This window comes from Syngnathoides biaculeatus, chromosome 17 (assembly GCF_019802595.1).
Source record: "Syngnathoides biaculeatus isolate LvHL_M chromosome 17, ASM1980259v1, whole genome shotgun sequence".
Classification (NCBI taxonomy): Eukaryota; Metazoa; Chordata; class Actinopteri; order Syngnathiformes; family Syngnathidae; genus Syngnathoides; species Syngnathoides biaculeatus.
In genome coordinates, this window is record NC_084656.1 from 22,999,646 (window position 1) to 23,025,702 (window position 26,057).

The following is a 26,057-nucleotide window of genomic DNA, read 5'->3' on the forward strand; positions in this document are numbered from 1 at the left end:
CAAGCGCAACGGACCTTTCCGAGCTGTCAATCACTCGTTACAATAATAGCCAATCAGATAGGCGCGTCGTCTTGACCCCTGGCTTGACACGCCCCCTGCCGCCATGTTGTCCCACAAGCAATGCTGGGTGTTAGTAGCGTGCGCTTGGAAAAGTTAACGTTACGAAGGAAATGCTCCTCAGATGTGCTTGGGGATAATGAAAGATATCCTGTTAGCTTACAAGGGGCTCGCCCGCTTGATTTATTTTCCAACGCCTAGAACACAGTTGACGACGCGTCTACGATGGATTAAGGCTCGCGGAAGAGCGCAAGTACAACTAAATGTGGACAACATCAACAAACACAAGGCTTCATGTTCCAAGGTAAGCGACGGAGAAGTATCTTCTCTGAGTTCCATGACTCTGAAATTATATTTACATGAAGCTAAGCTAAAGCTAGCATGTCTGTTGCTCCGTCTTATTTTTTGTGAATGTGCAAATAATAATTAGGGAAGGAGGTTTATCCATATTGATGCTTCCAAATAAGTGCGCCTCATGGCGGGCCTTTCTTTTCAACACATTTCAGACATTTTGTCACGTTGAAGTTCACGTGGTGCTCCAAAGGTGTAAAACGACGACAGTAGCACACACTTGAGTAATTTTATTGTGCATTTTTAAACAGGCAGGCAAATTACACACTTGGTAACATCACACCGACGACACTAACAAGCGTGCTAGCAAAAAGGAACCACAACAACAAGCGTTACAATTGTGCGTACGCGTGACAGGCTAAGTTAGCGCGGCGTGTCCTATTCACAGGGTGAGGATGGGACTCGTTACCGGGTACAGGAAGTAACGACTGCTAGCGCTGCTTCTCGGCAAACGGCGCTCAGTTCGAGGCCCGGGCCGCCACCTGCTCGCCGTCTTGCTGCTTGAGGCGATAGTCGGCCAGCGCCGCCTTGATGGCGTCCTCGGCGAGCACTAGGAGAGACGTGCTTCGTTAGCGAGCCCCGTGCTAAACGACATCATATTAGCGAGCCTTCGCCAGGGCTGGTGGAAATGTTTAGAATTAGCATATTTTGACACCCTCCCCTAAAAAAAAAAAAAAAAACCTGCATTAAAAATGCGACCAATCGTTATTTTTAGTTTTTGTGTCTTATTAACCCCCCCCCCAAAAAAAAATCTGCATTAAAAATGTGACCAATCATTTTTAGTTTTTATGTTTATGAACCCCCCCAAAAAAACTGCATTAAAAATGCGACCAATCATTATTTTTTGTTTGTCTATTAAACCCCCAAAAAAATCTGCATTAAAAATGTGACCAATCATTTTTAGTTTTTATGTTTATGAACCCCCCCAAAAAAACTGCATTAAAAATGCGACCAGTCATTATTTTTTGTTTTTGTCTATTAACCCCCCCCAAAAAAATCTGCATTAAAAATGTGACCAATCATTTTTAGTTTTTATGTTTATGAACCCCCCAAAAAAAACTGCATTAAAAATGCGACCAATCATTTTTAGTTTTTATGTTTATGACCCCCCCCAAAAAAATCTGCATTAAAAATGTGACCAATCATTTTTAGTTTTTATGTTTATGAACCCCCCCCCCAAAAAAAAAATCTGCATTAAAAATGCGATCATTTTTAGTTTTTATGTTTATGACCCCCCCCCAAAAAAATCTGCATTAAAAATGCGACCATTTTATTTAGTTTTTTGTGTTTATGAACCCCCCAAAAAAAACTGCATTAAAAATGCGACCAATCATTTTTAGTTTTTATGTTTATGAACCCCCCAAAAAAATCTGCATTAAAAATGTGACCAATCATTATTTTATTTAGTTTGTTTATGAACACCCCCCAAAAAAATCTGCATTAAAAATGCGATCATTTTTAGTTTTTTGCGTTTATGACCCCCCCCCAAAAAAATCTGCATTAAAAATGCGACCATTTTATTTAGTTTTTTGTGTTTATGAACCCCCCCAAACAATCTGCATTAAAAATGTGACCAATCATTTTTAGTTTTTATGTTTATGAACCCCCCCAAACAATCTGCATTAAAAATGTGACCAATCATTATTTTATTTAGTTTTTGTTTATGAACCTCGCCCCCCCCAAAAAAAAAAATCTGCATTAAAAATGCGACCAGTCATTATTTTAAATGACATAAGTAAAGTTTTTTGCATTTTTAAAATATATACATACCCATGTCTAAATATAAGCTAGTAGCGTCCATGTTGAGTATGGTTGTTGCTTTACTGGAACGTCGATGCTATGCTAGCATTTAGCTAACAGAAGCGCCTTCTGTTTCCTGTCTCAGTTTCAGTCACGTCCTTCACTGCCATTGACGGCCGTTGAAGTCAAATAAGCGCGTTCACGTGGAGCAGTGGTGGAGGGGAATTTTTTTTTAATTATGGCGGGTGTGTCTGGGACCACAAAAAAAAAAAACGGGAATAGGAACGTACTGGAGCAGTGAAGCTTGACGGGCGGCAGGCAGAGCTCTTTGGCGATGTCCGTGTTCCTGATGGTCAGCGCTTCGTCCACCTCGAAGAACGAGAAGCCGCCCGGTGAACACGGCATCCCATAGTACGCCCGCGCAAAAATGGACGCCGGCGCCATACTCACAGATTTGCCCTTGACCCACTCGGTGGCCAGAGAGCTGGAAGCGATGGCCGAGCCGCAGCCGAACGTTTTGAAGCGGGCGTCCACGATCTTGCCGTCGTCGTCCACCTCGATCTGGGCCAACGGGGTGGGGGGGTTGTGGGGGGGGGGGGGAGAGACATTTGCGATTGGACGAGGCCCACGTGCGAGATGATTAAAAAAAAAAATAATCATCATCAAAAGAAACCAAAGAAAGAAGGAAACAAACGAGACAAAGGTTAGCGGTTCAAATTAAAAAAAGAATTATTGGGTGGGGGAATGCACAAAAACAAAATTCATTTGAAAATATCAGAATTAATTTTCTGAAAGGATAAAAAAAAAAAAAAGTCAATATAAAAGTTACTTGGGAGAAAATAAATAGATTTTTCTGTGAAAGTTATTTGGCGGTAATCCTTAAAAAAAAGTAAAAAAACAAAAATAAAAAAGTGAACTTTTTTAAATTTTAAAACTACTAAAGATTGTATATTAAACCTGACAATAAATATAGTAAAAAAAATAAAGAATTATTTTTTTTAATTTTAAAACTGCTAAAGATTGTATATAAAACCGTACAATATAGTAAAAAAAATGATTTTTTTTTTTATTTAAAACCGCTAAAGATTGTATATTAAACCGTACAATAAATATAGTAAAAAATATATATATAATTTAAAACTGCTAAAGATTGTATATTAAACCTGACAATAAATATAGTAAAAAAAATAATTATTTTTTTTAATTTAAAACTGCTAAAGATTGTATATTAAACCTGACAATAAATATAGTAAAAAAAATAATAAAAATATTTTTGATTTATTTTAAAACTGCTAAAGATTGTATATTAAACCTTACAATAAATATGCTAAATGCGAATGGACACACGTTTACGGCTTTTATTGAACAAGTCATCGTAGGCACGCGTGATTTAGATTTGATTTCTTTTCATTTTGAAGGTATTTTCCAGGCCTACCTGAAGCTTCATGACGTCTCCGCAGGCCGGCGCCCCCACCAGGCCGGTGCCCACCTTCTTGGAGCGTTTGTCCAGGTTGCCCACGTTCCTCGGGTTCTCGTAGTGGTCCACCACCTTCGGCGCACAAACACAGACAGGACGAGACTTCCGTTGGCCGATGACGATCCAAAATCACGCTGGCAAATATTAAATATGAATAAATAATACATGTAAAAAACACTTTAAATATTCGTCCAGACATTTTTTTTTTTTTTTTGTCTGAAATTCCAAATTCCAAACTCCTGATATGGACGCGATAGTTTTGCCGGTGGCCGTTGCACAAGGCCGCCTCTTCAACACGACGGATGACGCGTGACGAAATAAAACCTATTTGGACAGGATGTCATTGTTTGCCATGGCAACGACCGAATGCTGAACCCCCGGCAACTTTCTGCCAAGTCATCGTGACCCAGGCAACATTACATCACGCTAAATTATATGCACAAAAACAACTATGACATGCAACTTTATCGTGTTTCAATGCTTGAAGTGAATCCATTTTTCAGTTTTTAATAACTTTTGCTGAGTTACATGCGGTTGTACAAGGGCCACATTTTGATTTTTAAAAGAAGCTCGTTGATTAAGTCACTGCTAAATGTTATTTGTTTTTTATCATCAAATTGACGAGTATTTAAAAATTCTACGTGTCGCTTATGCCAGATCACGGCCATCCAATTGGGCCAAATATGTAAATATGACGCTTTTAGGCTAGCATATTCCATTTTACATTCGAAAATAAATTCCAGAAACATGAAATCATGTCTCTGCCAACTAATATATTGGGCTCATTTTAATATTTTCATTTGAATAATAAAATCATAACTCTCCTTTTAATTTCATGATTTTTAAAGAACTGGTTTGGTTTAAATGTGTACGTAAATTCTGTTGCCTGAAATGTTCACGTTATAATTTTACAATATAAACAATATATATATATATCCTTAAATTTAGAATTTACAAGAAATTCATATTTATTTTCAAAAGGACAAATTGACAATCGAGGGAGATTTTTTTTTAATGATGTAACGGTTCATTGTTGTCATTGACGAAGGTGAAGCTGAAAACAAGCTCCAAGTTATTCATTATGAAAGCGGCGAGACTTTTACTTTCACTTTTGATATTTCCGAAAGCAGCGTGTCAAATATTTACGTCAGTACATGTGCACTTCCAGTAAATATGTCCATATATTTCTTCTGCTTGCTCACGACGGACTTGTTGAATGATTTGAGCGTTTTAAAAGAAGGAAAAAGGGCCTTCCTACCTTCTGGTGATAGCAACACTGGGAGAAAAACTCTGGAACGGAAAATCTCCTGCTGAGTAAATTCAGAGGCGTCAGGCATTTGTTCATCGCAGTGGCCGCCATCCTGCTGCTGCTGCTGCTGGATACGAGCGCCGCACACTAACACCAAAACAGCAGTGACGCACTTGCAAACCGCACGGCGGCCATTTAAGGCCGGCTAACAGCTAACGGCTAACAGCGCTCGGCTGGCTACGTCCAATCGCGTCACGCAACGTCACATAAAAGGGGCGGGGATAATATTACGCATGTCAGCGTTACCGAAACACAAAAAGGTGACCGAGGCTCGCTTTTGCTCGACATTTTTTCTTTTAATTTATAGAAAAATTACGGAAGCGTATTACTGAAAAAAAAATAAAAACAGGTTATAATTATGTGATAAGTTTCACATAATTATGTGAAAAAAATGTGAAAAGTCCATCTCCAATCCATGTACTATGATGAATCAGATGCGTGAGAGTGAGAAAACATTCCACAGGTAAATTGGAAAGATTTACTTTGACACTGTTAAAGTTTGTTTGAAAATGTATATATATATTTTTTCCATTTTCTTATGAGCTTAATCCACTTGAACAGAGTTTTGTTTCCGGTTGTTGTTGACTCTTGTTCACTCTCTGCTTAACCTTTATAGGCCGACGGTTTTTCCGGAAAAAGCAATGTCAATATTTTCCCAAACTTCATCAGCGGATAAGCAAGAAAACACATTTTCTGTGAAATTTGTGATGAATATCATAATACAGAACTCTGCACATCAAATTTGATTTTCAAATGCAAGGAAACAAGTTGAAATTTTCTGTCTGAAATAGGACGTCGCAGAGACAACAAATGAACAATGCGTTTAGCATGGTTTTTTTTTCCCATTGCAAGTCCTTATTTCCAAAAATATATCCAACTGATTGACTTAAAATTTAATGTAATTTAATGATTATATGATCAAAAAAATGCTTCGTTTTTTTTTTTTTTTTTTGCTATGTCAGCGTATTTTAGGAAAAGTTAACATGTCACGGAAATGGGGGCCTAGCTAATATGCGAGGTTTCTTGCTAGTCATGGTGTTATATGTCTTTCCTTTGCACTTAGCCTTTTTTTTTTTTTCAATTTTTGGCTAACCAAGTCGAATTAAAAATCCTTCATGTTACCAGAACTGAAAAAATGTCAAACTCACACGACCATTTTTAATTCTACATGCCAAACGTTGAGGAAAACCCCGCCATAATCCAACCTATAAACCATATTTTGGGAGTACCAAGATGGCGGCCACCTGGCCTCAACCAATCAACACACCGCTAGTTATGTATGCGCTATCTAGTCTTTTTTTTTTTTTTTTAGGTCAGTGGGCTCTCTTTGGCTCGCCTTTATTTATTTTTTTTTAATTATAGAAAAATTAAGACTGATAATAACAAGGTAAAAAAAAATAATATCAACATGCCACAATTTATTTCAATAATTAGCTGCATCACGTGTTTTGTTTTCATTTTGAAACGAGCACTTCCCGTTTCTAGAAAATCAGACCGTCCAATCACTGGTCAGCAATTTTTAGCACTACACGTTCGGTCCCTGGGCGTGCTATATTGTTGTACCCCTGCTGAAATATACATTCTAAAGTTAAAGCGTCATTAAACAAAAATAATAAAAAAATAAAATTGGAAGGCAGAATCACATTTCATATTGTGTCATATTTTTTTTTCAGGAACTTGCCAGGAAATCAAAAAAAAAAAAAAAGAAAAGAGAGAAGTTGGTTAGTTGCACGGGAGTCAGCGGAAATCCTCTCGTCCTCTGGATCGCTTCTTCCCCACGCCAGCACGCATCGTGAGTACTCAAATCTTTTCTTGGTCTTGAATAAAATGTTGAAATTGGTCAGAACTGGACACTTTCCGTGGGAATTTATCGGAATTCCCTGGAATTCAGGAGAATAATCGTGACTCAATTAGGAATTTATCAAATTGAAAGTTGGCCGTCAATGAGGAACTTCAAAATCGCTTTGGGAAAAACGACTTTTCTTTTGAGTACGAGACACTATTTTCATTTCACATGTTGAATATTGCTTTGTCATATAGATTTCATTTTATGATTGGGGCATTTTTCACAGGGTCATTTTTTTTTTTTTTCCTCTTCACTGGAGCTGCGGAGAATCTATTGTGTGCACATAACTCAACTAATTGCTGACAAATTGAGGCACCCCCCCCCAAAAAAAAAAAAAATAAAAAAAATAGTAAACCTCTTCTGGAGATGCAATTGTAAATCATATTTTCCATCCTTCCATCCCATGGAAATTTAGCAGAAACTTTATCGAAATACCAGAAATGTTCTTCTCACATCCAGATGAACGTTCTCAGGGCAGTTGAACGGTTCTGGTCGTCTTTGACGGGTTTTGCCCGAAACGTCCCCGAAGACGAGCAGAATAGCCGACTCGGCTGCCGTCGCTCCGCCCGCGATCAGTTCGAGGCCCCGATGAACGGCGTGTTCTATTCCAGGCGCGCGTCCAAGATGAGCGTGGATTACGTGGAATTTGGAGACTACGCCGCGGACAACGAAAGCCAAGCCAACGTCAGCGTCTCTGGCGTGTTGGACGCGGGCCGTCGCCACACCACTTTGACGCTTTTCCTGTCTTCATCTGCGTTGTGGGCCTGTTGGGGAACTCTCTGGTGATCTGGATCTGCGGCTGGAAGATGAAAAGAACGGTCATCACCACTTGGTACCTGAGTCTGGCCACCTCCGACTTGCTGTTCTGCGCCCTGCTGCCTCTGCAGGTCTACTACATGCTCACCGCGCATTGGCCCTTCGGACTGGCGCTGTGCAAGCTGACGTCGTCCACGCTCTTCCTCAACATGTACAGCAGCGTCTTCGTCTTGGTCCTGATCAGCGCCGACCGATGCGCGGCGGCGTCCTTCCCCGTGTGGTCGCGGAACCGCCGCACGGTCCGCGGGGCCTCGGCGGCCGTGGCGGTCATGTGGGGCCTCTCGGCGCTCCTGACGTTGCCGACGCTGATTGTCAGGCAAACGGCGGTCCGAGGAGATGCGGTCCTGTGCTACACGGGCTACACGGACGCGTCCGGACACAAGGCGGTGGTTCTGAGCCGCTTCGTCTGCGGTTTCCTGGTGCCGTTCGTGGCGATCGTGTTGTGCAGCTCGGTGCTGTCTGCCAAGCTGCGAGGGATGAGCATCAGGTTCAGTTTCTGCTTCTTTCCCCTTTGGGCTTTATAAGTGGCCGCTAGCCGTGCATACCGGGTAACCCAAAAGTCACGATTCCTTTCCTAGGCTAGGCCATCAGCAGTTGACAGCTTAGGTTCTGCAGTTTTTGTAAGAGTCTCGTTCCCTTGCCCTGGCTCGCCAATTGACGTTGGAGTGGCGTTGCAAAAGTCCCTCCTGGCAAAAGGTTTTCCCTTCCCCGACTGCAATTCAGCACCTGCTTGAGAAACTTTACAGCCGTCACGCTCCTCTCACATCGTGCAAAGAACGGAAACTGGTGGCGAGTTCCTCGAAACAGCATCTGTTCTTAACTGGACACTGAAGTCCTTGTAAAGCCGGGAAACGTCGATCCGGAGCTCAACTGCAGTCGGAGAGGGAGAAACGTGTCATGTCGAGCGGTGAGCCAAGGTCGAGGGTCAATATGGCCGCAAGAACTTTAACGCCTCGGCTGCAAAAGTGATGGTACGGTATCGGAGAGAGCGGGAGAGGAACAAGGTCGGGTTTCCGCCAAGGCATCGGTTTTCCTAACCCGTCCTTTTCATTGAATCAGGTCCGCAAAGCCGTACAAAGTCATGGCGGCGCTCATCTGCTGCTTCTTTGTGTGCTGGGTTCCCTACCACACGTTTGTTCTCCTGGAGCTGGACGTGAAGAATCTCAGCCTGCAGAGTCTCCACGCCGGGATGCAGGTCGGGGCCACTCTGGCGGCGGCCAACAGCTTCCTGTCGCCCGTTCTCTACGTCTTCATCGGGAACGACTTCAAGCAAATGCTAAGATCCTCCCTCGCGCTCAAGTCGGAGTCCGTGATGGCGGACCATTTCCGGACAGGACCCTCCCACTCGGTGCAGAACGTGCAAAACCTTTGATTGCGTATTCTACCTGGATCTGGTGACCATGTACCGTATGCGTGAAGGACTTACTGTAATCATTTTTTTAAAAAAAATAATAATTCAACAAATGAATGGCCGTCAACCCGCCCCAAAACTGTTGCCACCACTTTCACCGATCACGTGGTGCACATGTCAATGATGGGCAGTTCTGAGGACCGGGGTTCGATTCCTGGCCCTGCCTGTGGGGAGTTTGCGTGTTCTCCCCCGTGCCTGCGTGGTTTTTCTCCGGGTTCCAAAAACACGCATTCATTGGAGACTCTCAATTGCCCCAAGGTGCGACTGTTGTCTGTCTCCACGTGTTCTGCGGCTGGCTGGCGACCGGTTCAAGGTGTACCCCGCCTCCCGCCCGGTGACATCTGGGATAGGCTCTGGCGCTCCCGCGACCCTCGTGAGGATAAGCGACTCAGAAAAGGGACGGACGGATGTCTATGTTGACGGGACACATTAAAAAGTGCAAAATTGAACAGGAAAATCAGCCATTTTGTTTCGGAGCAGCTTTTTTTGGCCAGGTTCACTCACTCTAGCGCCACCTGGCCAGCCCCCGACGACAAAGATCAGCCCAAAATTATGCGTGCGTGTGTTTATCATAACAGGACGCACGCAAAAGTCTCCAGGCCTGAAATTGAAGAGGATGTCGGCCATTTTGGTTTGCAGGACTCCCAACGGGACCGAAATGAGCCCCTGTCGAGGCATCCGAGCACGAGTTGCGTGAAAAGAAAAAATATCCCGACAAAGATTGTTGATGTATTTAGTCCGTTGCTCGCCGGTTCAACGCAAATATGAGAAATGAAGCGTTTTCAGTGTGGAAAACGGAGCATTTTTCACGTGCACGGCTCAATTTGGCCTGCAGCTGGTTAACGCCGTGTTTGTTTCCAGATCGTTTGCGGCCTTTCGGTTTTATTCACTGGAATTTTCATTTCCCTCTCAAGAATTTTCATGTACGAGTAAACTTTCAGTTCGTAGCCGTTGAAGCATCCGCTTTCCTGTCATTAAATGTGTCAAAATGATTTATTGTAAATATAATTGATTTTGACAGGTTTGGTTTGATAGAAAAATGTAAAAAGTTTTGTGCCCTTTTGAAAAGCAAAGTTTTATGTAAGTATGCCACATGGAAATGTGGAATTTGGGAAATGTGAATAACTCAAGAGGTCTGTGATGAGTTGGATGGTTGCGAAATGGATATTATGGCACTTTTAAAGGAATGTTTTATTTCATGTTATTTTTTTTGTGGAAAATATGTAATTCCAGGTTGAAAGTGGGCCTTCGGTAATGTTGACTTGGAAGCGGAACGGTTGAAATCAGTGTGATAGGGTCTTCTCGACTCTAGGTGGCGCTTGCGTACTTTTACCTGCAACGTGCTCGCCAATTTCCGGTTAGAAGAAGCTTTTCTGAGCGTTCGAAGAAGAGTTTTTTTTTTTTTTTTTATTATTATTATTTTGCTGGCGTGTTTGTTTATTGAAGAAGACGAAAATGAACGCCAAATGTGCCGCTCTGTGACGTCTCTTCGAAAGTTCTTCAACTCTGAACAGCCAACTCGGGCTAAAAAGCGTATTTTGAGTCACATGACAGCCGACGAGTGCTTTTTCCTATTTTAGCTTTTAGCCACGACGACGTCCGGACTCCTCCGAACCTCCAGCAGGAAATAACGAGCGCTTGTGTACATTTGGCTCCATTTTCGACGTCAGTTTTCCGTCCGCTTTTGGTGCCGCTGGACCTTCACCAGCTGACTCCAAATTGGTGTTTAGCCGACCGGCTCGGTAGTCGAAATGGCCACCGCGGCGCCTTCCTCGCCTCCGACCGCCGGCTCGCCTGGAGCGGCCGCCGCGGCAGAGAACGCGAGCCCCGGACCCAACAGTTCGGCGTCGGGCGACGCCGGTTCCGGTTCCGGTGCCGGTGGCGGCAACCAGGACAGCACGTTCGAGTGCAACATTTGTCTGGACACCGCCAAGGATGCCGTCATCAGCCTGTGCGGGCACCTCTTCTGGTAGGGAAAGCTGCACGGCCACCGTCAGTCACCATGGTGGACTTTCCGCTCTCAAGCACCAAATTTATTTAATTACAGTAAAATTATGTTGTCTTTTTTTTCAAAATCTAATAATCCGGGTAATTTGTATGCAACTAGTCATTATCAAACATATTTAAATTTTTTTTTAGGTCATTCTAAAACCTCTTAATCAAAGAATAAAGTAATTAGCATATTTTTAAATTGAAAAGGTCTTTTTCACTTCATTGCAAACTCTGACACTTCCAAGCAAAGGAATGGATTTAAAAATCAGACCACACATTTTACAAAACTAACGATAATACACTGAAATGGAAAGTTGACTTTTCTGTGCATGAAAATTGATGTTATTGAACTAGAACTACTATCGCTTTAGGTAATCCTGACATAACTCAACCCTGAAAGTAACTTTTATTTTAATAATTGATTCGTCTGTCTATTGGTTTTCAATCAATTGATGAAATGAATTATAAAATGTATAATTTCCATCGCTTGTGTGAAAACAAGGACATTATTATTATTATTATTATAAAATGACCACGATTGAGTTACTGGTTCCGTCCGTAACTTCCGGCAGAAAAATCAAGGAAAAATGTTCATCATTATTTCCAATTCTTTAGCTAAGTAATTGCAAATGTTTGTTTGCAAAAAGACAGAAGGCAAACCAATCGGGCTTTCCCAAATGACTCCAGAAATTATATTTAGATTTGACTGGCTGATAGCAGAGGATTTGGACACTTAAATTAAACAACGGCTCAGTCTAAAAGATGAATTAATTAGCAACGAGTCGCGAGTTCTTTTGATGATTGCTTGTCGATTTAATTTAACGACGCCTCTTACTTAATAATAAATGGGTCCATTTTCCTACTGTTGCTGATTATTTTTCACTGAGTAATATCAATAGATCAAGCTTTATCTGACATTCTATGCAACAAAATAAATATATTACGTATGATTATTGCTGTAATCAGATCAATTTCTCTATTAGATGAAATGCAAGGCTGCAATATTTGGTCTGAGATGAAAAAATTGGAATGGGACTTCTTCAGTTATGATATTAAGTTTGCAAATAAGCAACGAGCGTGGGTGACTATTTGAAAAAACTTCACTCGTCCATTTCGGCAACAGAAACTCACCACGCTTCACTTTTTACCCACCAGTACACATAAAATTAGGTACACTCAACAGGATGCAAGAAAAGTTCAGACTGACCCACGCCCAGGAAAGTTTGCCATGTAGCTGGAAATATGTATCCTAAACGGACACTTGAGAAAGTGACAAGGACTTCCTGTGTCTGAAATCAAACAGGAAGTTGGCCTTTTCTGTCTGAAGCGGCCATTTGTGGTGGACTGCACGGCTCGTGTTTTTGATAAACAAGGCAAATGATCAATTGGTGAAAGTTATCATCCCACTGGGCCTGATTCATTGTAAGATTATTGCATTTATGTCTGGTTTTGCGTAACTAATCCGAGCTCTTTCTTTCTCTACGTTCCGCTTCGATTTCCCATCAGCTGGCCTTGTTTACACCAGGTAAGCGCGATTGTCCCGTCGCACACTCTTGATTGTTGTTCTTATCTGTGACGAACGAATATGTCGTCGTCCTTGTCGTCTTTGTTTCACAAGTGGTTGGAGACCAGACCCAGCAGGCAAGTGTGTCCGGTGTGCAAAGCCGGCATCAGCAGGGACAAAGTCATCCCCTTATATGGGCGCGGAAGCACCGGTCAGCAGGACCCCAGGTGGGGGCGCTGTTCAACACACACACAAAAAAAAAGTCACGAGGTCATTGTGACATTTGTAGTAAAAACTTTTTTTTTTTTAGAGAAAAAACACCCCCGCGACCTCAAGGCCAAAGACCCGAGCCAGAAAACCGAGGCGTAAGTAGCAATCGGCACGAGTGTCATTGAACGCATCACGTGAATAAATGCAGCTGCCTCGCAGAATGGATTTACGCCGATCAATTCCATTTACCATCGGACACACGGGGCAGCAACAAGAAGTTGAGATGTGATTTATCAAAAAAAAAAAAAATCTGAGCCATACAGTATGAAAATGTTGTTTAGGCGCCCTCTTGATGAGTATGAACAATGGTGAAATGAGTTGAGGAGCTTCCTTTTGGGCTTTTCCACCGTTTTGTGGCACCAGCAGCCAATTATTATGACTCGAGTGTAAATGACATTACTCCGTTCAAGCCCCCCATAAAAAAAACACAAACAAAAATGTATCCTGCAGGACAGTGAAACGTTGGATTTTAGATTGAACCGACAGAAAATAGCGTCCAGTCGGAACTCAAAATCAGGCCTCCAGCGAGGGAAGTTTGGATACACCTAAAAACTTGTAAAACATTTTTTTTTTTCTATTTCTTTACAATACCTTCATGCTGTAATCTGTAATTTTCGGCCAGCAAAACTTGGACTGGTTGTGCATCATGATGGTTCAATGGGCATTGCGGTGTGTACACGTTGGCCACCAGGGGGCAGTCATGCCGAACCTTGTTTGTCCACCTTTTCAGGGCTTCCAGGGGTTCGGCTTCGGGGACGGAGGTTTCCAGATGTCCTTTGGAATCGGCGCCTTCCCCTTTGGTATTTTTGCCACAGCCTTCAACATCAATGACGGAAGACCCCCGCCAGGTACCCGAGCGTACGCGTCCAATGAGCAACGTCTGTCCGGTCATCCTAACGAGTGTCGTCACCCCCCCCCCGGCAGCCGCCCCGGGAACCCCGCAGCACTTGGACGAACAGTTCCTGTCCCGACTCTTCCTCTTTGTGGCCCTGGTCATCATGTTTTGGCTCCTCATAGCGTGAACGCCACGCGGGATGTTTCCGTAGAGACGAGATAAGACTCTTTTTGTTTTCCCTTGTTAGAATGCTGCGAGATTGAAGGCTTCAAAATTGTACAAAAAAAAAAAAAAAAAAAGAGCTGACTGTGGAATGGACACGGCGCAATTCATCACGCGGCGCTTGCGTCACATAAAGGTGGCCGTTGGCGCATATACTGTAATAATAATCATAATAATCCTCAGACTAACCACCCACACGTCGCTTTTGATTGGGTGGAGTCGGGTAGTTCCGAGTTCCCTCCCCGCATTTGTCACGGATTACAGATTTTGTCCTGTTGGTTGTTGAGAAGGGTCCCCGGTCTGAAGTCACAGGATTATTTTGCTTCCAGGGAACTGCGGCGCAGTAACGCGCAAAGCCAGGCCGTAGCTCCGTCTAAGAGAAGGCCGGCGCTCTGCCATCATCGAGTGGCATCTATGGGCAATAATGAAACTTTGAAGCGGGTGCATCAAGTAATTTGCGGCCTGGTCCGCTACCCGCCACCAGCAGCTGTTTCTATTTCACTTGTGTTGAAAGCAAACATTAACATTCGTGTTCAAATCGTTCTTTGATCCTTTATCCCTAATATCAATAATACATTGACATGATCAATCAGCTTTTTCGGTCTCCTCTTTCTTCTTGAGATGTGAAACGCAAAGAAAAAATGCTCCCAGCGTGGAAATGAGTGGACAAGACAAAAATGTCACTTCACTATTTCAAATTGTGTGAATGTAAACGATATATTCTGGTCGCCATTTATGTTCACATGAAGAGAAAACATTAAATTGCTGCTTCACAATAAAATGTCGGTTTTGTCTGATTTTTGTCTTTTCCGCTAGAGCAGTCTTTTGTCCAAATTGGACCTTTTGGGTCTGTTGGCCAGTTGAAACCGCGACGACGGGCCAGTTAAAACAATACATAGTGGTAAAAATCACTTGACGGGGCCGGACCGGTAAAAGTCACTTCCTCGGCACATGTATTCCGCAAAACTGTCTCACGCTTACCTTTTCCGCTCTAGTGCCCCCTTGTGGCTGTTAGAAAAAAAATGCACAAATTAGCCACATCTCCACGTAAGTTGCAGGGTTGAAAGCGTGTGAAAAAAAGTTGCGGCTTATCGGCAGGAAATTACGGTAACAAAATCGGTCAAAGTTGAACCGTAGCAACTCGGCGCCGCTGACCCGTTTGCCCGACTGAGCTGCTGCCGTTTCTCCACTCGGTAACCCGACTGTCCGTACGGCGGTTTTGGGTACTTAAACATGCTCCCGATTAACTTTTCGTCCTTTTGTGTTTGTTGTTTGTGGTTTGCAGACGAGACATTCTCGACTTCACTCCTGTCACTGCTTGTTTTTTTTCTAGCTTTGTAAAACCGATATTTTAAATATGGCAATTATGATGCGCTAAATAGTGAGCCCGTCCATCCGTCTGTCCATTTCCTTTGCCGCTTATCCTCACGAGGGTCGCGCGGCGTGCCGGAGCTTGTCCCAGCTGTCAACGGGCAAGAGGCGGGGTACACCCTGAACTGGTCGCCAGCCAATCGCACTCACAATCACACCTCGGGGCAATTTGGTGTCTTCAATTAATGTTGCATGCGGGAGGAAACCCGCGCAGGCACGGGAAGAACATGCAAACTCCACACAGGTGGGGCCGGGATCGAACCCGGGACCTCAGAACTGTGAGTCCAACGCTTTACCAGCTGATGCATCGTTCCACCCTAGTTGATTATTATTCATTTTTAGGAGGGTTGTAGGGATGGGCATAATTGCCCCCTGTGACATCACAGAGTGATTGTCGCGTCCCCCAAAATCAAATCAATCCATTTTTCGTCCTCCCTTGATATCAATGGAGAACTACGAATCGTGTGCTCATCCTTTTGATTTTGAAACATATTTGTGCGTTTCTCGAGCAAATGTGACTTTCCCGACATCCCCGTCGTGGTCTTTTGATGCTTTTAATCCGCGGTAATGAAATGTGAGGCGTTTGAGGCGCACAAAGAGCGCAGATAGCATCTGGCGAGCTATTAAAGCCGACGTGAAAGGGATGCGGCGGCGTTTATTGTTACGGGCCCTGCGAAGGCCGCCCCAGAGCGGCTTAGGACGCATTGTGGAAATCCATTAATTCCGCCGCGTTCGCCAGCCTGCTATGAAATCAGCGAGGAAACAAAAAGAAAGAAATGTTAACGGGCGTCGAGATGGCTTCATCGTGCGCTCGGTATCATCGTCGTAATCCGCATTTATCTCTTAAACGTGAGTTGCCGAGTGAAAACTTTCCCCATCTCGCCCCCCCCCCCCCCCCCCCCCCCACCGCTTAAATCCGTCTTTCTAATACGGAGATTTTCTCTGTAAACCCGCCAACAAAGAGAATCTTCGGCTCTTTTCCACATCTCATTTTATGCAGCCAAAATCTGATGAAAAGGAATCAAGAAGGTGAGATTAACCTTTTCACACAAAAAAACCAGCCCCAGATTAGCCGGTTTATGTCTGCTCCAGGGGATTTGACCGTCTCACTTTTTTTTTTTCTTCCCCCTTTTTCCCAAAAAAAAAAAAAAAAAAATGTCTCCCAGCTGGTGTTTTTTTTTTTTTTAAAGGAGGCGAGCAGCACAGTTTGGCGGAGGCTGCGGACATGGACGGGCAAAAGTTCCCGTTCACCATCGAAGACATCCTGAGGAATCATCCCGGCGCGACCCGGGATAATCCGACGCCGTCCTGCTCGTGCTGCTCGTCCTGCTCGTGCTGCTCGTGCTGCTCGTGCTGCTGCTGCTGCTGCTGCTGCTGCCGAGGCGGAGGAGACGGGACGACGGACCGCCTCAGTCAAGGTGAGACCTGCGACCGACGTCGGCGGGATCTCCCATTTTGGTGGCGTTTCTGACTTTTTTTAAACCACTCAAACAAAAGATTTTTCGATTTATGAAATGAAGTTAGCTTTAAAAAAGCAAAAGCACTTTTCTTCTTCTTCTTGGGGATTTAAAATATTTTCAATTAAACATGAGAAAGTTTCTTTCAGCTTGTCCCTTTCGGGGTCGCCACAGCGTGTCATCTCAGATGAACGCATGTACATGTTTGGCACAATTTTTACGCCGGATGCCCTTCCTGACGCAAGCCTTCTCGGGGAGCGGAGGCCCCCAGTGGGATACGAACCCACAACCCCTGGTTTATCAAACCAGTGCTCTAACCACTGAGCTACAGGGCAAGTAATGAATTATAAATGAAGTACATTTTACAACATTTTAGAGAGCGATATGTCCTCGTTTATTAGGTACAAAAAACGTCTTTCTATTTTTACTATGAACAAATTTAGAAAAATTTCACATGTCCAAAATAACCTTGCAAAAGCAAAAAATTCTGTTTTATTTTAAACATTTAAATCAATAATAAAATCAGTTACTCAGTTGATTTAAAGAAGGAATAAATGACTTTTATCAATTATTAGTTTTTTATGACCACCAAATTTCACAAAAAAAAAAAAAAATAAATCCCCAAAAATGATCTTAAAATATCTTAGAACAAAATTTCTAACAAAGAGCTTGTGCAGTTTTCACAATGATTACTCAAAACGTACCCCAAAAAGTAGTAGTTTGGTGTTTTTAAATAAATCATAAATAATTTGTTTACGAAATGAATGAATTGAAAATAATCCACAATTTGTTGCCTTTGCGAAGAGGCACCAATAAGGTACGATCACGTTGGCTGCGGCTCTCCTTGCGCACACGCCGGGGCATTACGGTACCTTCGTTGTTCCCTTTTTAAAATTGATTCATGTTTTTCCCCACACGCCTCAACCAAAATTTTAGTCAAGTCAAATTTTGCCAGGCGGCCTGTCCTAACCGCGAATACGGGCAACCTCCCCAAGGTAAGGCCTGCCGCCGCCGCCTGGCGCCAACGCCGGGACCGCTCGCCGGGCTCCCGTCCCAAGCCGGATGGGCGACCCCGTCGCAGATAAAAGAGGAGGAAGCGGCGGCGGCGGCTGCGGGTCAGACGCCGAGGAGGACCCGGCGACACCGGACCATCTTCACCGAGGAGCAGCTGGACGCCCTGGAGGAACTCTTCGTGCAGAACCACTACCCGGACGTCAACGCCCGGGAGAAGCTCGCCCAGGTCACGCGTCTCCGAGAAGAGAGAGTGGAGGTAAGGAGGAGCTACGGTTGGGCGGCCAACCGGGGTCCAGTTGACGCATTTTCACTTTTTGCCTTTTGTACCTTTTCATTTTCCAAAATCATGCCCCGTGCGTTGATCAGTCTTGTGCATTTTATGGGGTTGGAGATTTAAACACGAAAGAAATGCTTGACTTGATGACTAAATGACAAATGCATGTTGACAAAAATTAATTGTACGTTTATTTGAATGAACTAAATGCTGTATAAACTTTAATTTTCACAGACATGTCCATTTGGAAGGGCTTTAATTTTTCGGGAAAAAAAGATTGACAAATTTAGTGTGAATTTACCTTTATAACCTGAACAAAATGTTTGAAAACACACATCATTTACCTTCAAATTAGGTGTTACTTATATACTGCCGTCGCAATAATAATAATAAAAATTATACTGTACTGAAAATGCTAACAAAATGTGGATTGTTTTTTTTTTTTAACAGCGACACATTAATCCTATTTTTACTGTTTTAGGCGTTCTGAATTATGAAATACGTGGACGTACAGCACATGCTTTTTGTTTGTGAACAATGTAGAAGTTACATCGAGTTTGAAATGAGAATACATTCATTTTTGTGTGTGTCTTGTGTGTTGTTTTCTTCCATGATGCGTTTTTAGGTTTGGTTTAAAAACCGGAGAGCCAAGTGGAGGCGCCAGCGAAGGCTCTCGTTTTACGTGGAAAGCAAAGAAAAATAACTTTGCGTCCCCGTTTGGTCCACAGTACGTCGCTAGCTCAGCTAAAAACACTTTGGAGCGTTCAAAATGAAACCATGAATGAAGACTGTTTTGAACGTTAAAGTAACTGCAATCAGAAATGACTTGTTCTGGTAACATCAAGCCGAAACACGCTTTGTACGTTCAAAAAGAAAAAAGAAAAATGTCCGTGTGAACAAATGAATTTTTTTTTTTTTTTTTTTTTTATGAATAGGAAAATGGGATTACATTAAACGATGATACCATAATCATGTGCGCATAGAGTTATGTTTGAGTTGTCATTTTCTGGGTTTTATCAAAACAATCCGACAATACGACAAGGTGCACCCAAGATTGAAAATGCAGATCTATATAATATCCAGCATATGAATCAATAAATATATTCATCCTGAGAAATGTTGGGTTAGATGCTCGTTTATGCTGCTTTGAAACAATGTTTGTTGAACATTGAACTATATTTAAATGGGGAAATTTTTTAAATTGATAAATTACATTATATATATATCAATATATTGTAGTTCATAAAGTCTTGAGTGAGGGTGCAATTGATTTTTTTTTTATGGTGGGAGTGTCCGTTGTCCAGCGAAAACGAAGAAGACGTCTGCTTCCGGTGACGTCACGCCCGATTTGTTTTTGTCTTGTGTTTTCCGGTCCCCAAACGAATTACTCGTCGTCGTAATGTCCGATTTAAACCTGTTTTTAGCTATAAGCGTGGGAAAACTACGCAACACGGGGGAGTATTAACAACTAATTTATGCGATTGTGTTGCGGTTGGGTGAATATTTGGGCCGTTGTCGCAAGACAGTTAGCCGCATTTAGCTTTCCGCTAGCGGCGCCTCCATGGACGGCAGCGCCAGCGTGAGGAGAGCCCTCTGCGGGACTCTGGTGCCCGCCTCCGTCGCCGCCGTCGCCCTCAGGCCGGAGCCGGCAGACGCCGACGCGGGGAAGCCGCACAAAAAGGTCCTCAACGAGGAGGATTACATTGAGGTAAGTTGCATCAACGTCAAGGCTGAAGGTGCCATTGTGTTCCTCCCTAGTGCGCGCGCGCATGCGCATGCCCTTACATTCATTTAGCTCGTATAACCTTTATTGATAACTTGATCAGATACACTACACAGTGTACAATTCATTTTAGTCATCAAAGAAAAGCAATCAGGAATACATTATCTTGAGTGTTGCTATTTAGATAGTTATTTCTTTTTCAAAAGAAATCTTTGAACATTTTTTGTGACTAAACAAACTGTAAATAATAAAACTGTTTCTGTCTAGAGAATTGTGGATGCCGAATTATTAATTCTCACAAGCGCCACGGGGTCCAAGGAGAACCCGAGCTACAATGTGCGCCCCCACCCCCCCCACATGAAAACAAGTTTAAACATGCCTTTTTTTTTTTTTTTTCCTCTGTGAATAACTTTGATAGAGTTTGGAGAAGATAATCCAGAGGGACTTCTTCCCAGATGTCACCAAACTGCAGGCTCAAAAGGATTATCTGGAGGCAGAGGAGAGCGGAGACCTGGAGCGCATGAGAGAAATCTCGATCCGCTACGGGAAGTCCAAAAACACACCCCAATCCTCTGCACCGTGTGAGTTATGTGTTGTGTTTTTTTTTTTTTTTTTTTGGTTTGGTTTTTATTAAACCCCGACACAGGTACTTCTAGGAGTGCAAAAAAAGAATTATTTTGTTACTCGATTATCCGACTTGTAGGATCACAGTATAATTGTAAATATTTTGCAGTTTCTTATTTACAATATTCTGGTCATAGTATATTCAATTTAACAAACTTTGTACCTTATTCATTCCTTACATGGTTATGTATGAGGTCATTGGAATAACCTTTCAGAGGCAACATTTTAGTTAAATGTTCATCGCGCACGCTTTGACGTTGACAAAATAGTAAACCTCATCAAATGTGTTTGAGAAATGACCATATTATCATTTATTTTTCTTGTATTCCCTTTAATAGGAACATTGCCCCCACTAGCATGACCGCTACGTCGGCATGTCGGTTAGCTATCCAACTGCACTGTATCATTCTAATATTCATGTTTTCTGGTTATAACGTTAGATCAAACACATACCCCGTTTGCTCGGGCTAAAGAAATTGTCGTCGTTAGCCTCAAACTAACGTTAAGCGCTTAGCTTGCAGCCGTTGACATTAATATGACCAGCTAACAGATTCCTGAAATGACAGTCCCTCTTTGCTAGAAAGGGATTCAGTCAAAACATACTTGCTTTGCATAAGCTTGGGTATTACCGTCATGGTCTCACAGATTTTAAGTCACGTTCCTTTTCGATATTTGGGGTTAAATACTTAAAGTTCCGAGCGCTGTTGCTAACGCAACGTACGGCACGGCTCACCTGGAAGACCACAACTGCGCATGTGCATCACGCCGAGGATTTAAACACGCTTAAGGGAAAAAAACAACAACTTTAAGATAAAAATAAATGACGTTGACGAATATATTGTTGACTATTTTGAGTAACTGGTCGTAACGCTTCGTGACAACTTAAATGACTTTTTGTCTGGTTAGACGTGACGCCGGCTAGCTTTGAGACGCCGGTGGGCCGCGCGGGATCGCCGTCAATCTCCAACCGAGGCGTCGATGCCGGTGAGTCGTCCAGACGTACGGCTGTCGTTCTTCCGCCGGACCCGTGCGACGTCCGTGGTTGTTTTGTACATGTAGAAAGCGTGGCGGGCGACAAGCCTGAGGAGAAGGAGCTGCCTTCGCTGGATCGCTTCCTGGCTAAAAACACGAGCGAGGACAACGCGTCCTTTGAGCAGATCATGGAGCTGGCCGAGGACAAGGAAAAGATGAAGCACGCGTGGTTGTATGAAGCTGAAGCCGAGTTCAAGCAGGTGAGAGAGGGGACCCCCAATGGGAAACCCCCCCCCCCCCCAAACTTCAAACACGCAACTGAGCAGAAACAAATGCAAACGATTCGAATAGTTTGCCCTTCACTTGTACGAGCAAATGACAAATGCATTCCTCGCGACAATCGACATACCTTGTCAAATCTTCCCAACATGCGGATAAACGATCGCTTTTGCTGTAATTGACGCGGCTTTCTGCTGGGCCGCCTTCGTGTCAATCCCAAAACATTTTTGCTCAGGAATTAAAATTGCAAGCTACTTTTTACAAGAAGTGCTGTAGTCGCTCAGTTGACCGTGCTTTGCCAAACTAGTTGTGTTCGCAGCCACGTCCCACGGAAGCCGTCTCGTTTTTTTACAGTACAGTAAAGCCTCGGTTCTCGAACGTCCCCGTTTTTGAAAAAATTGGTTTTCGAACGAAAATTTAGACTTCTTTTATCTTCTCTTTTCGAACGAAAATTGGTACGCGAACGCCCCCGAAAAAAAAAAAAAAACGGAACTAACAACGCGTGCTGTTCAACCAGCACACTTTTGTTATTCCGTATAATGCGGCTTCTGTACACAGACGTGGCCCGGTAGTGACTGTTGTTTTTCTTCTTATGGAGGACTACCGTATGAACCCCCAGTCATGGCTCCAAAGAAGGAAATTTGCAAGTTTAAAGTTATTCCGCACTTTTGTTAATCAAAAAAAAAAGTTTACAAGGCTGGGGGCTGAGTTTTCTACAGATACGGGAATGCACTCCGTGTCTAGCGTACTCTACTACTAAAGCATACGTTCTAAGCAAAAAAGCAATATATTTCTTAAATTATTTTATTATATAAATATAAGTATTTAAACTATGCATGTATTTCTACTATGCAGTTTATTAGCAGGAAAATCTAAAAAAAAAAAAAATTGAAAAAAGCTTTAAAAAGCCCAATTTTTTTAGGCATGGAACGCATTATTTCTTTTTCCATTCATTGTAATGGGAAACATCGATTCCGTTTTTGAACAAATCATTCCTCGACCCCTTTTCTGTAAGGTATTGTGGTCAAGAACCGAGGCTTCACTGTATATTATTGGATGACGCCATGGTTTTCTGTCCCTTCCCCCAGCGTCACGAGAACAACCTCGCCTTGCCGCAAGCAGAGAAAGCCGCCCTTGAGTGTGTCAAAGCCGGCCTGGAAACGTGGGAATATAAAGCGAAGAATGCCTTGATGTATTACCCGGAAGGTGAGGAGAGAGGGGCGTACAGTGAATAATAATGTCATTTTGGGGATAAATGTTTTTTCCGTTCAATTCACGTGAAAATGACATTTGTCCACGTATTAGGCGTCAAAGACGACGAGGCGCTCTTCAAAAAGCCCCGCGAGGTGGTCCACAGGAACACGCGCTTCACCGGCGACCCCTTCAGCAAGACGCTGAACAAGAGTCAGATTCAGCAGGCTGCAGCACTCAACGCGCAGGTGACCCAAAACACGCGGGCGGACGTTTTGAGCTCGAAACAAGACACATGAGGCTAATTTCTCGCCATTGGAAGCACTTGCTGGGCGTCTTCTACGGAACACAAAAGTTGTCAAGCCCCCGAGTAGGGCTGCAACGCACGATTTGAATAATTGATTTACTAGGTGATTGTTTTAGCGAAAATGTTTATTCGATGTTCACCGCGTATGTCAGAAACATACAAGGAATTTATCTGCGGTAGTTGGAGCTGCTCTAGGACGACGACAGACAGTAACATTCGAGGTTGCTCGTAATCCGGCAATGATGGGACTTGCGTTCTCCCCCCCCCCACAATTTTGCAAAGGATGCAGAGTCCTGTAGCGTTTCGAGCCGTTGGAACGTCGAGACTTCAGGGAATGGTTGCAGTTGAAAGTGATCTGGGAAAATGTCGATTGTGCGAATGGCGCAGATCTGACACAGGTTAGGGAGGTTAGCATTGGTCAACTGCAGAGGGTACACGGGTAATGTATAATATATATTAATAATTGGCCGGGCAGAATGTGACAACAAAGTGAAGACAAAAAAAATTCAAGAAGAGCCATTGCTAGCCCCGCCCCTCCAGTTCCGAGCTAACGCACTGTTTAGGTTTCATTACTGTGATGAATACATTTTGTTTAGTCCAGTTTTGCGTCGAACTGACACTGCCCCCCTGGCGCGATGTGGTCCAGTTCAAGCAGGGTAAGGTGGGACCGGACGGCAAAGAGTTGATCCCGCACGATTCTCCCACGGTGAACGGGTACGGCTTCGAGAGGACGCCGTCACCCGCCCCCGGTGAGCACATCAACAAATCCATCGAATTATTATTTTGGTTTTTGTGCGGAAGGAAGGAATCGGTCGTACGATCATCATCGTCGTCGTTTTGTTTTGTCCGTCAGGTGTGGCCGAATCTCCTCTTATGACGTGGGGAGAAATTGAGAGCACTCCGTTTCGCTTGGACGGATCCGACACGCCGTACGCCGAAAGGAACCACGGCCCCTCCTTTAAGGTACCAAAACCTTCGCGACGTCGTGCGAAAAACGCGGGTGTTTTTCACCGGCGCCTCATCCGGACAGATTCCCGAGCCGGGGCGACGAGAGCGACTGGGTTTGAAAATGGCCAACGAAGCGGCCGCCAAAAACCGGGCCAAGAAACAAGAAGCCTTGAGGAAAGTCACAGAGAATCTGGCCAGGTAGGCCTTCAGAGGCACGACACGCTGACTTCCTTGCTAACGATAAGATGATGGCGACTTGTTTTTGCGTTCGTGCGGCAGCCTGACCCCGAAAGGCCTGAGCCCGGCACTGACGCCGGCCCTCCAGCGACTGGTCAACCGCACGTCCAGCAAGTACACGGACAAAGCTCTGCGGGCCAGCTACACGCCGTCGCCGTCGCACCGCGCCGCCGGCTGCAAGTCGCCCTTCGGCGGGGCGGCCACGCCCACCGCCGCGCCCACGCCCGACAAGGCCAAGACGCCCGGCGCGCACGACGAGTCGTCGCTCACCGACAATCTGCTGCAGCTGCCCAAGAGGCGGAAAGCCTCGGACTTTTTCTAACGGGACCTTTCGGCGGACTAAGTGCAATGTCCAAAATGGATTTGCCGCATTTTTGTGTCGGAAGCTGGTGGCTGTATTTTATTTATTTGTTGTTCACACCTCCCAAAATAGCAGCAGTCCAACGCGTATCCAAGAGCTGCCATCAAAAACTGTGCGTGTGTGTTTCACGCTCATCAAAAATATGACAATGTCTTTCTATGTTCCCTTCAGCCAGACGTTCCACTTTTTTTAAATTAAAAGAGAAAATTGGCCAAAGTTGCGCTTTAAGGATTAGTATCTACATTTTTTGACATAACCCGTTGCTCTGTTTTTAGTTTTTGTAATCTTGTCAAATCGGAAACTGCTTTCGGGGGCTATCGTAGTGTCAACAAAGTATTGCGACGTACGTAATAAGGGAGGAGATTGGATTCTATGAGCTACAACACAGAGGAAAAGTAGTGCAACGGCGCAGCGCAATTAGAAACCTTTTCCTGGGTCGAATGTCCTGCAAACCTTTTGACAAGTGTACTAAACGGAAACGACTTTTTATTTTGAAAATAAAAGGCGGCAGGACATGACTTTAAAATAAACAAATGGGCCATTTTATTTCTACAAGAGGTAATGGAAAAAAAACTGCCGAGTTGAAGCAAAAATTACAGGACGGTTGATAATTGATTGTAAATTTTCACTATGCCGTATAATAAGACGATATTCGATGCATAACACATTTTCTTGCAGCCAAAAATATCAACTTTTTTTTCATAAATAAGGCCCATATTTTGCTTCTCCCAGTTGTACTCGATGCTCCCTGATTCATATTTTTCTATACTGCTGCAGTCACGTTTTTTTTTGCCCCTTCCTGCCTTAATATTGAAAATATCAACTGAAGATCAACTTTGCCCTTTTGTCTTTTTCTGTTGTATTAAGAATGTTGAAAAAAAATAATTTTATAAGAGAGTAGGAAGTACAGACACCTGGTTTGAAATTCAGGGAGAAAAATCAAGAATATTCTTAAACACAGCTACAGTAACAAAATTTGTAGTTTGCTACTTCCCACTACTAATTGGAGCGATACCTCGATTTCTGAGTTTTTAAAGATGGCAGCTGCCCCTCCTTTGATTTTTTTTCATTATTTTTTTATATAGCGTTTCAATTAAAATTGTTACATGTGGTAAATGCCGGCAGGAATACTAACAAAGCAAAAACCACGACAGGTGGGCTAATGAATGAATACATTGCGGCGTTATAATTCTTGAAGCAACAGATATTTGAACACAATGTTTAGCGGGATGACATGTTTGAAAAAATACTCACGAACATATATTCTTTATCCTCTGCGCGCACACACACAAAAAAAATTACTGCAGCTGCATCACTTAGTTGTGAAACTTCTTTTTTTATTATGTCTGTTTTATTATATTTGGCCGCTCATCTCAAGAAGATCAATCCCAGTGGGTATGAAATCATAATGTGAAAACTGTTTCATTATTTATGTTCGATTTAATTGTGGTACTAGTGCAGTAAAATAC

General features: G+C 43.4%; 4 protein-coding genes and 1 pseudogene across 4 annotated transcripts; 4 read left to right on the forward strand and 1 right to left on the reverse strand.

The window, feature by feature from the left end:
* Positions 1-623: 623 nt before the first annotated feature.
* LOC133491066 (iron-sulfur cluster assembly scaffold protein IscU-like) lies at positions 624-5,064 on the reverse strand. Its single transcript, XM_061801947.1, has 5 exons — positions 4,884-5,064; positions 3,584-3,697; positions 2,599-2,709; positions 2,439-2,517; positions 624-958 (listed from the first exon to the last, which is right to left on the reverse strand). Exons 1-5 carry the CDS (start codon positions 4,983-4,985, stop codon positions 867-869), a joined length of 498 nt encoding a protein of 165 aa, XP_061657931.1. The 5' UTR covers positions 4,986-5,064; the 3' UTR covers positions 624-866.
* Positions 5,065-6,465: 1,401 nt separating this feature from the next.
* On the forward strand, positions 6,466-9,455 carry LOC133491062 (chemerin-like receptor 1; annotated as a pseudogene).
* Positions 9,456-9,608: 153 nt separating this feature from the next.
* On the forward strand, positions 9,609-14,419 carry rnf185 (ring finger protein 185). The gene is made up of 6 exons (XM_061801945.1): positions 9,609-10,976; positions 12,506-12,524; positions 12,618-12,730; positions 12,814-12,868; positions 13,504-13,621; positions 13,698-14,419. Exons 1-6 carry the CDS (start codon positions 10,759-10,761, stop codon positions 13,793-13,795), a joined length of 621 nt encoding a protein of 206 aa, XP_061657929.1. The 5' UTR covers positions 9,609-10,758; the 3' UTR covers positions 13,796-14,419.
* Positions 14,420-14,783: 364 nt separating this feature from the next.
* On the forward strand, positions 14,784-19,028 carry LOC133491065 (homeobox protein goosecoid-2). The gene is made up of 3 exons (XM_061801946.1): positions 14,784-16,619; positions 17,654-17,928; positions 18,572-19,028. Exons 1-3 carry the CDS (start codon positions 16,427-16,429, stop codon positions 18,647-18,649), a joined length of 546 nt encoding a protein of 181 aa, XP_061657930.1. The 5' UTR covers positions 14,784-16,426; the 3' UTR covers positions 18,650-19,028.
* A 195-nt stretch (positions 19,029-19,223) lies between these two features.
* On the forward strand, positions 19,224-25,548 carry ess2 (ess-2 splicing factor homolog). Its single transcript, XM_061801943.1, has 10 exons — positions 19,224-19,654; positions 20,088-20,250; positions 21,200-21,277; positions 21,353-21,525; positions 22,633-22,750; positions 22,850-22,983; positions 23,689-23,791; positions 23,896-24,005; positions 24,073-24,188; positions 24,270-25,548. The coding sequence occupies exons 1-10, from the start codon at positions 19,508-19,510 to the stop codon at positions 24,547-24,549; spliced, it is 1,422 nt and encodes a 473-aa protein (XP_061657927.1). The 5' UTR covers positions 19,224-19,507; the 3' UTR covers positions 24,550-25,548.
* Positions 25,549-26,057: the final 509 nt, after the last annotated feature.

Coding starts and splice junctions, on each gene's coding strand:
- ess2 (XM_061801943.1), top strand. CDS start 19,508: ATGGACGGCAGCGCCAGCGTGAGGAGAGCCCTCTGCGGGACTCTGGTG. Junction 23,792..23,895: donor GACGCCGTCACCCGCCCCCG/GTGAGCACATCA, acceptor TTTGTCCGTCAG/GTGTGGCCGAATCTCCTCTT. Junction 24,006..24,072: donor ACCACGGCCCCTCCTTTAAG/GTACCAAAACCT, acceptor TCATCCGGACAG/ATTCCCGAGCCGGGGCGACG.
- LOC133491065 (XM_061801946.1), top strand. CDS start 16,427: ATGGACGGGCAAAAGTTCCCGTTCACCATCGAAGACATCCTGAGGAAT. Junction 16,620..17,653: donor GACGGACCGCCTCAGTCAAG/GTGAGACCTGCG, acceptor AACCTCCCCAAG/GTAAGGCCTGCCGCCGCCGC. Junction 17,929..18,571: donor TCCGAGAAGAGAGAGTGGAG/GTAAGGAGGAGC, acceptor ATGCGTTTTTAG/GTTTGGTTTAAAAACCGGAG.
- LOC133491066 (XM_061801947.1), bottom strand. CDS start 4,985: ATGGCGGCCACTGCGATGAACAAATGCCTGACGCCTCTGAATTTACTC. Junction 2,710..3,583: donor GAGACGTCATGAAGCTTCAG/GTAGGCCTGGAA, acceptor CCGTTGGCCCAG/ATCGAGGTGGACGACGACGG. Junction 2,518..2,598: donor AGTGGGTCAAGGGCAAATCT/GTGAGTATGGCG, acceptor TCGTTCTTCGAG/GTGGACGAAGCGCTGACCAT.
- rnf185 (XM_061801945.1), top strand. CDS start 10,759: ATGGCCACCGCGGCGCCTTCCTCGCCTCCGACCGCCGGCTCGCCTGGA. Junction 12,731..12,813: donor ACCGGTCAGCAGGACCCCAG/GTGGGGGCGCTG, acceptor TTTTTTTTTTAG/AGAAAAAACACCCCCGCGAC. Junction 12,869..13,503: donor CCGAGCCAGAAAACCGAGGC/GTAAGTAGCAAT, acceptor CCACCTTTTCAG/GGCTTCCAGGGGTTCGGCTT.